At 46.0% G+C, this 10,206-nt stretch overlaps 1 protein-coding gene across 1 annotated transcript; it reads left to right on the top strand.

The window, feature by feature from the left end:
- The first annotated feature begins 611 nt into the window (after positions 1-611).
- LOC104519071 (ankyrin repeat domain-containing protein 9) lies at positions 612-1,615 on the top strand. The gene has a single exon (XM_010175570.2). It carries the CDS (start codon positions 725-727, stop codon positions 1,613-1,615), a length of 891 nt encoding a protein of 296 aa, XP_010173872.1. The 5' UTR covers positions 612-724.
- Positions 1,616-10,206: the final 8,591 nt, after the last annotated feature.

Genomic DNA, 10,206 nt, shown 5'->3' with positions numbered 1-10,206 from the left:
GTTGCTCCATGTCCTGTTGGACTCTTTTCTCTGTGGAGATTAATGTTGGGCTCTTAAACATTGCTAATGCCTTATAGACAATCCATTAACATCAGTGTCTCCTAAGTGGCAAGCCATACCATTATTTATAAAATAGGGATCCCTTCCTAATGCGACAGCTACCAATCCCTTGATTTCCCGAGCACATAATCATGCTCCATAAACTGTGGAGCATTTTACACTGCTACATATTTTTTACTGTATTATAATAAGCTGCATGTGTGTGAGTGACACAAAAGATAGACGAATATTGCTACTGCACTTACTGCGATATGTGAGCTGATCTGGTTAGACACCAAATGCAGACAGAAATCCGCCTCACCTCTCAAGCTAATTTTAGTCTCTCCCTCACTTCTCTCTAGCTGTGTGTGTATAAAATCACTGGCAGCCTGACAGCGTTCCAGTAACCGGTGCCACGCGCAGAGCGGGATGTACTTACTAACCATCTGCTTGCATGGCACGGGTTAACTGAGCCTGTGGGATTGTGCTTACCTAAACAAAACCACTGCAGTGAGGGGAAAAACAATGAATGGGTGGAGATGATCAGCCCATGCATTCCAGCTAGTGCAGTCCAGGCAGCAATGACAGCCTGAAGGTTGCAGCAGCATCGGGATCTGCATTCCAAGTGCACAGATCTTACAGTCTGGAGTGATTTTACGTCGAGCTGCTCTTTATTTGCTGAGCCATGGCCAGTAACCAGGCCAGCCTGCAGGATGATCAGAGCAGGCACTGCAAGTTCTTATCCTATATGTTCTACCAGGCTGTGAGAGATCACAAGCCTGTGTGGATGCTGGAAGACATGAGAACTATGGAGTATTTTTACTGGGAGGAAAATGCAAGCCTAAGAACCTACTCACCTTCAGAAGCCCTTCTCTATGCAGTGGTGCATAACCACCTGCCTTATGCCCAGTATCTGCTGTCTCATTTTCCAGAGGAGGCTCTCAAGGTGCCTGGGGAACACTTCTGCTATTGCCCGTCCTCTGCTCCTCACTTGGCCATGGCGGTCACATATGACAGGAGAGATATCTTGGGGCTGATCATCAAAATTGCACACAAGCTCCCCAGCTTGAACTCCTACATCAATAGGACTGGCTGCTTTCATCTGGAAGATGGGAAAACCCCTCTGCACCTTGCCTGCGAACTGCTGAGGTCAGAGACAGTCCTCATCCTCCTTGGGAATGGTGCTTCTCCCAGGATAGAGGACAGTAAAGGGCTTACCCCGCTGGACGTCATCCTGGAGCAGATGTGGGACTCCAAAGTCAATGTGGCATCAAAGAAGCTCTGCCTCGACTACCTCTTGCTTTTCATGCCCAATCCACAGTTTAAGATGCGGAAAGTTCTGCAGGAGCATCCGGACTACTGGACAGCTTTGCTGGGGGAAGACAAATTCAACAGCCTGGTGGGGAACACACCTGCTTCTTTATATCTTCAAGCTATGCAAACTATTCTCCAGACTCTTCCCCCCTCCCATTTCCCTAAAAGCATCCAGGAACTACCTATACCTCAGGCACTAAAGCCCTTACCATCCTATGGCAAAAAGCTACCGACAAAAAATGTGGTAAATGTTTCTCCTTGACTTTATTTGCCAGGTCTTGGATTTTCAAAGGCAAATTAGGGGAGCTGGTCATCCACCACCCTCTGCATTTTAGTGTGATTTTAATACTTAACCTATTAGGCTATGCTGGAAAACTCAATATTTTGTGATGATTTTAAATGTCTTTTCTAATTGATTGCAGGCACGGCACTTTTAAAGGCAAAAGCCTTCCTTGTTTTCTGGGGTTTTTTTGTGCATGTGAAGGGTTAAGTGTAGTCGAGACTGTGTTATGTTTGGTTTTTTAGCTGTCAGCTGGTATCTGTGTATCTGAATTCCCAATATGATAACTGTATCCTGTGTAATGTACCTGGGTAAAAAGGAACTACGTGCTCAGTGGGATTTTCAAATGGTGTAACTATGGGACTGTGTTCTGCTAGAGCTGGGAGAAATACCATCCCATACCAACAGGACTCAAACGTCAGGTTTCCTTTCTAACAATGATCCAGCATAATCTAGTAATAACCAAAAGGTCCATGGCTGATGTTGCAAGGATGTAGAGGCAGTCCTGAGGGTGTCTGATTTTACTGAGTGACTTTACTGCAGGTCATAGCGTGGCACGAGTTCAGAGAGGGGCAGTGAGTGTATATTCCTGGTGAGGGGCATAGAGACTGGCAGAATCACTAACAGAAGGCATCCTGTCTCACCTGGGAGTGTGGGGGTTAAAGGCAATCCCAGCCCAGATGCCTCTACAGACTTGTGCAACAGGGAAAGAACCATTTTCCCTGCTGTTCAGTAAAAAAAATGGAAATCAGAGCAGAGCCAGTGGAAGTCCTGACCTTCATAAGTGACATTATTACTCCTTGACTTGTGTTTTAGGGCTGAATGTACCCCCACAAGAGATGCAGCTCACTAACTTGATTTCCCAGTGGGTCTCAGGGCCTGATCCTGGAAAATACCGGAAGTTCCCACTGACTCCCCTGGGCGCTGCAGGCAGGGTGTGTTTGCAGAAAGCAGGGCTGGGGCTGCCCCGCTTTCTGGGGAGCTTTGTGCCTGGCTGCCCAGGGAGAGCTCTGTCTGTTCAAGGCACTGGCCCTGCTCTCCCAGCTGTGCCCAGCACTAATGGAGCAGTGGCAAGATCCCAACTCCCTTTGGGGGACATCACTTATTTTGGAACCCAGTGTTCTCCTCTCTTTGTAAGCGCACACCTCTGCTCTGCTGAAGTAGTGTGACCCATTTCCCCAGATCTGTACTGAACAGCAGTGAAGAAATTTAAATAAATTTGGAGCCAAAAGCTATGGGGCACAAGCCCCTTTTCGCAAAGCTCTGGCTGAGAAAGGATGTGCGTTCACATCTCACTAAATAGATAATCACTCCACGCAAAAATGGCTCGTGTCTCATCTGGCTAATCCCCTGCCTGTGCTAAGGTGGCTGTGCTGGAGCTGCACCCTTTTTTCCATCAGCCCAGGGAGCACTCTGCTCAGTTTCACTGTGCACAGGTTACCTCCCGTGTGCCAGGACACTGGCAATGCCAGCCATGGCCAGGTGGAGATTTCCTGCAGGGCTGCGCAACGTGCTGGGCACAGCCAGCTGGAACATCTTTCCGGAGACACCGGGAGGGTCCTCCTGGATATCTCTTCCCATGTGCCCTGGAAGCACCTCGGCGCTGATGCTGCCCAAGCTGTGCTAGGTGAAGGTGCAGTCTTGCTTGTGAGATGGAGAAAATGTCAGCCCAGCCCTAAAAGTGGCAATCAGGCCACGAAGGGGTTAACCCTTATCCTGAAATCCCACATCCCTGCTGCTGCAGTGTCCTTCCACCCTGCCCCTGAGGACTTGCATGTCTTTCCTCATCTGTATCTTTTCCTCCTTGCTCAATAGGAGGGGGCGTGAATGGTGGCGGAGAAATTCAGAGTCAATCTCGGGAGAGCGTTTTGCAGAGAGGCTGTTCGCTCGGCAGCCTGTCTCTGCGGCAGGCGGAGGCTGTCACGGCTTGGGAAGCAAAGCAGAGCCCAAGGCGGATTTGCATTACAAGCGGTGGCTGAGCTGCTTCTGCCAAGCCCTGCAGGTTCCCCAGCCCTGGCAGCCCCCAGAAACCCCGAGCTGGAGGCAGAGGACAAAGCAGACACTGGCTGCCCAAGGCTGATGAGAGTCACTATGAGGAGCGTGGTCCCTGTGGCACCCCTGGGGTCCAGAGGAGCAGGATTGGGTTTGTCCCCAGCAGCAATGCGGTATCTCATCCGGATGTCGGTGGGCGAGAGGCGGAGGAGGCTGGTGATGGATATTATTAGAATAGTAATTAGGCCCCGGGAGCAGAGATCCCAGGGAAGAAAGGAAGGGAAATCACCAACTGTTACTGCACTGGCTCAAAACCATGAGAGTTTTGGTGCTATAAAGAGTTTCAGACAAGACAGGAGGGAGGAGAATGCTGTGTGACTTACAAATCAAGGGACATAGGTAGGGATGCTTGGCATTGATGAAGTAGCACTTTCTAATAAGGCAGAGGGCTGTGCCCACAGAGCCAGAGCAACCCTCCAGGAGTAAGTGTGTCTAAAATGGTGCAGGGATCTCTTGTTGAGTTGTGGATCATTGCAAAGGTCAGGGTTCGGGCACCCAGGCTTGATAGATGGATTTGTAGCAGGCAGCAGGATGCTTTGTGTGCATGTTTTTGCCCATGAGGGAGGCTACCCTCTATCCACCAGCCTGGACAGAGGATAAGAGATGGATTCTCAGCAGCTGCTCAAGAAACCCAAATTTGGGGGCATATCTGAGCCTTGTACCACAGCCTGGAAGAAAGCTCCTGGCCCATTGTTGGCCAACATCTAAAAACTCTGATGTGCTCGGCCCAGTGCGCCACAGACAGCTACCTGTGCTGGAAAGATGACTCCACAGCCCTCTGATTCCTCCTTTTCCTGACCATTTTAACAAGATATCCAGCACCAGCTGGCCCTCAGCTGCTGCGCTGCCATCAGAACTACATGTATGGTCCCGCTGGTCCAGAGTTTAGGGCAATTAGCACTGTGGTGATGACTTTTTCCATTGCCTATAGCGATACAAGTGCGGGATGGGGTGCCCTTCTGCTGAAGTGGAGGAATCTTCTCCCTAAACCTGGTTTGCTTATCTTGTGGTGACCTGCCTGTTAGTTTGAGATCCCTTTTGTCTTCCTGCTCATACAGTGACATTACATCCTATACAGACAAATCTACCTCAGCCCCATCTGTGTTTATTTTTTACCTCATTCTTTCCAATCCAGGTCATTAGCAAAAGTAAACTCAAAATATTTTCTACACTTCCTGCAACCTGACAGTCCATAGTCTTGAAAAATCCCTGTGTTTGCATGACAAATATGTTAGTGACTTTGTTAATCAAAAAGGGTGCTAGGTGCTGTGTATTGATGTTTACATTTTGCATATGTACATACTGAGTAAGCGTGGCTAAGATCTTTATTGCTGAACTTGGGAAAAAGAATAAAAGCGAGAGAGAAAAGGGAGAGGGTAGAGTCTCTGCAAATTTTTGGATTACAGGTTGGCTCTGCAAGTTACAGTTTTTTATTCCAGTTTTGAGGACTGGCATTGTGAAGATCTGAGTTGTGTGTGTATGTGTATGTGACTTCAGTTTCGATGAGTATCACTTCAGTGAGCAGGGGTGTGACCTGGTGTGTGTGGGTGTGGGTGCGGGCCCACATGTGTGTGTCTCTCTCTGCCCCCTCCTGGTAAAACTCATAACTGACTTGACAGTACTTGCACACGTCAGTGGTCAATGCCTTAAGAAAGCAGCCTTTTCACAAGATATGTGTGTGTGTCCCAAGCTCCGTGCTGCTAACAGGTAAGGACATTTCGTCTTCTCTTGTAAAGAGGCAGCAGCTTTGCTCTTGAAATGGGTGTTTTACCTACCACAAGGGCTTCTGCTCGCCAACAGCTACAATCATCCAGCGAAGGGTTTGTGATAGTTGACACATTTTATTCTCAGATTCACTTTTTAAAAATAAAATCTGGTAAACATTCATCTTCGTCTTTCTTTTCTCTGGGCTACCAGCAAAATTCAGCCACCTATAACTTCCTAACCTTATGCTTTTGTCTGTTTCTGCAGCACCATTAGCAGGAAGGACAGGCCAGATTCTGACCTCAGTTACAGCTCTTTACACCTGAAGTAACCCTTTTTAAGTCAATTGCATCACTCCTGATGTTTGTTGGTCTAAAGGAAAACAGAAACTGTTTGTGCACTTATATTGTTCAAGGCTCCATAACTCTGACTTCAGCATATAAATAAATGTGACGCTTAATCCTTGAAAGCATTTTTTACATTTTTCGTACTTTGAATGTATACAGATATATATATTTTCCATCTCTCTAGCACCAACGGGCATTTCTCTGTTCCCAGTTCCCTTGGCTTTTTTGGGATGATCACTGATTAAGACTGGATGTTGCCATGCCCAAGTACAAACGAATGTTCATTGTATGATACGACTTTCTTATAAAGCCATACTTTTGTAATTTTGGTTTTTCTTTTTTATGGAAAAAAGAAAAATCTTCCATATAATTGTGTTTGTACATTACTTCCTGCATGATTAAAAATAAAAAGATTGTAATGTGCTGGGAATAAAATATATATATACATACCCTGATATAATTAGGTATATTAGCTGTGAAAATAATTGAATCTGATTGTATTACTGTAATAAACTTGCAGTATAAACTTGATGTGTCTTTTATTAGCCAGTTGGTCAAAACCTCCCACTGGTATCTATTGCTTTTGCTTTGGCTCATCTTGGTGTTTGATGATTTCATTCTGACTGCTGAGCCATTACCTCCAAAAATGTGATCTGAGGAAGGCAATATTTTCCTTCACAGGCCTGCAATAGCCGGCTGTGCTGCCAGGAGATGACCCAGAGTAATGAGGTGAACCCACATTTCACAGATATGCTGCAAAGTGGAGATGAATCAGAAGAAGGGGCTCAACAGGGGCGAGTGGTAATTGGTTTTGGAGATTTTCATCTTTTAGGTTTGAGTTCAGCTCACAGCAGCTTACGACAAAGCAGTTTCCAGTGAATACAACAGTGCCAGCAGCCTCCTTTCCCTATCCGGTTTGTACGCAGTCAACAAGCTCCTTTCCTTCCTAAGATTTTCCTCTGTGAGGAAACATATCCTGGTAAGGCTTCCAGCAACAACTCCAACTTCTTCTATAGGCTCAGCTGCTGCTGAAGGTCCTCAAGCAGATGTGCATCTCACACCCACTGTGCTCTCCTTGGGGTAACAACCCACCAGCTTCTGTGCACAAACACAGACCACCCAGCTCCTCCACTGCCATGCCAAAAACAGCAACCCAAAGTGTTTCAGATGATGGGTAGCTGTTTTTGACGATGATGATGATCACAGGGCTTTGACTCCACCACCAACTGTACCCACAAATCTCCTCAGTGTGCATTAGTACACAGAAGCTATAACCAAAGGAGTTAGTACTTCATCCTGTGCTTGCATAGTAAGTTACTGGTTTCATGGAAGAATGAAGAGACAGGAATTGTTTCACTGATCTCACTTAAAAAAGACTATCTCTTTTTTTAGTGGGAGATCGAGCCCTCACCTCAAGAATGTGATCCCCAGAGATGTAAGTTTTCTGTCTTACTTGCTTCCACCTTTCCCGTATTTGAGAGTGAGAAGCTGATTCAATTTCCCTCCTGCCCTGGCAGCTCTGCTGAGCCGGACCATCAGGGCACCAGTGAGTGGCTCTGGCAGCTGAGGGAGCCCTGGGCTGACGTACCCCTCAGAGCCAGTCTCATCCAGGTACCAGGGGTTTTACAACCGTAGTTAGTTGTAGCCCACGCACCAGTAGGCAGCAAGACAGGTATTTAACCAGAGAAATTTAAAGGGTATGTTCCCTTGTGTGGAGGGGAGCACTGTCAGAAGCAGATAATGCAATGACTGAAATCCTGCCCACACATCAGTTACTTGAGTGCACCTCCTTGAATGAGTCACCCCAAATGCAGCTGATAGGTTTGGCACATCCCATACTAGCTCGTGTCTGTCTGGCCAGCACAGCAGCAACACCTTCTGGGAGCACACACTGTGTTTTGCTGCACCACCACACTCAGATAATGACACAGATGACAGCATGTGACCATCTGGGGATCCAGCTCCCAAGATGTCCACAGTTGTCTCTAGCACTTGGGAAGCTGCTCTGAAGAAAAGCAGACAGGTTTCTCTGGGGGCAACTCCCAAAGGGCACTTGAATTGGAAAATCAATCGTAATTTTCCAGACCGGGTCCCATTTCCAGCTCTAGTAAAGTGTGTTCCTATTTTGCTATGGATCTGTGAAGCAGAGGTTTATTGCTAGGGAAAAGGTTTTTACATTTCATTAATACATACAGAGAGAAGATAACTGTGCTCTGTACACCAGCTATACCCACCCACACCATCAGATGAGCAGATTCCTATGCAGAGCTGTGAGGAGGAGGAATGATTATCACAGAGTTGTCGCTCACAAAAGAAAATCTGTGGGGAAAAAAAGGAAGAAGAGGATTGGGAGAGGCAATACGGCAAGATCCCTTCTGGGAAACAGCTTCTACAGTTAAATAGGGAAAATAGTGTGGAGAATCTCAAACCACAGCACAAGCTACAAGAAGCACAAAAGCACAGAAACCACCCCCTACCACTTTCTCCTGGAACTGAGCTTCAGGGTCACAGAGAACATCAAGTACCAATCTCAAAACTGAGGCACTATAGTGCCCTCACTGTCCACATTGTGCCTGTCATCTAGATCAGACAGTCTCTGCCTCATATGGAGATATTGTCAAGAAGTCTTCAAGCTGGTGTAAGCAGGCTCTGGCATAAGCAGCTCAGAGGCACAGGTCAACCCTGCTGCTGCCTACCTGCTCCCTACCCCTGCCCTCGACCGAGCAAGCCCGAGCAAAGCTGGGTCATGGTGCTGTCACACCAGTGACGCTGCCACCCAAGGGGGATGAGGGCTCTGGTAACGGGAATGAGCAACCAGGCAGGTAGTGTTACCCCTTTCCAAGGCTGCTTTTAACTTAGAGCAGTAGAAGATCTTGGGTTTTCATGCAAAATTAAACAGGAGAGATCTCTAGTAATGCTGAAACAAGCCCCCCTCTATCTTATACATTATGTGCACATAAGAAATACCTTAACTCTCCTTCGACAGAGCAGGCTTGGTATGCTTATAACAGTGAAGGCTTCTGAAAAGAGAGAAGAAGAGGATGACAAGCACTAGAAAAGGAAATAATCACTAGACCTGACCAGAAACTGACGTTTCTATTCCACCAAAAATTACAATATTGCAATACACATTTCAATTCTGATTCAGAATGAAAATTCAAAATATAAAATTGGTATGGACTCAGTTTTACAAAAAAGAAAAGCAATCCATATTTACCAAAATATTTCTTAAAGAACAGCAAAATTTTGATAATCTTATATTTTACTTTTTAATTTTACCATATATTGTAGTGCTAAGGCACTCTAAAATAATGAAAATAGCATGCATTTAACTTCCTCAATAGTAGCACAAATAAAAAACAAAGTAAAAATTTTCTTTATCAAAGCAAACTATTCTGATAGCTGAAATTTCAGATTTTCTTCTACCAGAAATTTTATCAAAATAGGAACATAAAAACCACACTGCTGGGCCCACCCGGCACCATGCTGTGTCTCCAGAACTGGCAACAGGAGAGGCCAGGTAAGGAGAGCACCTGAGCCTGGCCACTGTATGCAGCACATTCCCTGCTAACTCCCTCGGTACCCACAGCTGTTGGATTGGGGATGTCAGAGGGTACACCCTTGCCTAGTCCTTTAGTATTCTTCTTTGGACCCGGTGTCCCAAATTTGTCTGATTCTTTTTTGAGCCTGTTGATACAGTCACATCCACAGTGCCCTATGGCAGCAAGTGACATTTATCTGCACCGAAGCTCATCTGCCACTTTTTTTGCCCACTCAGTTTGGTGAGGTCCTTCAGATGTCTTTTGCTATCTGTGTGGTGTTTGCATACTTGAAAAAGTCCAGTACCACTGCAAACACAGAGATTTCACTGTTCACTCCTTTCTCCAGTCACTGGTTATATATTAAACAAAACTGGTTCCAGCACTGATCCCTGGGGGACCCCATGGCTGGCTCTTCTCTGTGACGACCACTAAATCCCACCCTTTGCCACGCTGTAACCAGATTTCACTCCATTAAATAATTCCTGTGATCCCATGACAGCTTCATTTCTTTAACAACATCTGGTGTGGAACCCTGTTAACAGCTTTTTGAGAATCCAAATACACTGTGTTCTCTGGATCTCTCCTTTATCCTTTTAAGTTAGATAAGTAATTTACAAACAATTCAATTTTTATGAAAGCATATTTTGCAGTAAACCCTGTTCTGACAGGAGACATCAGAATTAAAAAGCATTGTCTAGCAGAAGGACCTAAAGAATTTTATAAATTGTGGAAGTTTTGCCCTGTGTGGGATAGAAGCCAGCAGAGCAGCTCAATGTCCAGTTGTCAACTTCCCTGTCCAGTTGTCCTTTCCATGAAAGACTTTAAAAGGGCGATTTTAGGCTTGTAAAACACAGCGGTGCATATATAGAGCTGAAATCCTTATTCTGTATACATCTGTCCCTGGTACTGGGACAAATATAGGTTGGAT

Source organism: Antrostomus carolinensis, unplaced genomic scaffold, assembly GCF_000700745.2.
Source record: "Antrostomus carolinensis isolate BGI_N321 unplaced genomic scaffold, ASM70074v2 scaffold40559, whole genome shotgun sequence".
NCBI lineage: Eukaryota > Metazoa > Chordata > Aves > Caprimulgiformes > Caprimulgidae > Antrostomus > Antrostomus carolinensis.
The sequence above is the reverse complement of the archived record's forward strand: the minus strand, read 5'-3'. Positions and strand labels throughout refer to the sequence as shown.

Excerpts from the sequence above, each read along its gene's own strand:
- LOC104519071 (XM_010175570.2), top strand. The coding sequence starts at position 725 with ATGGCCAGTAACCAGGCCAGCCTGCAGGATGATCAGAGCAGGCACTGC.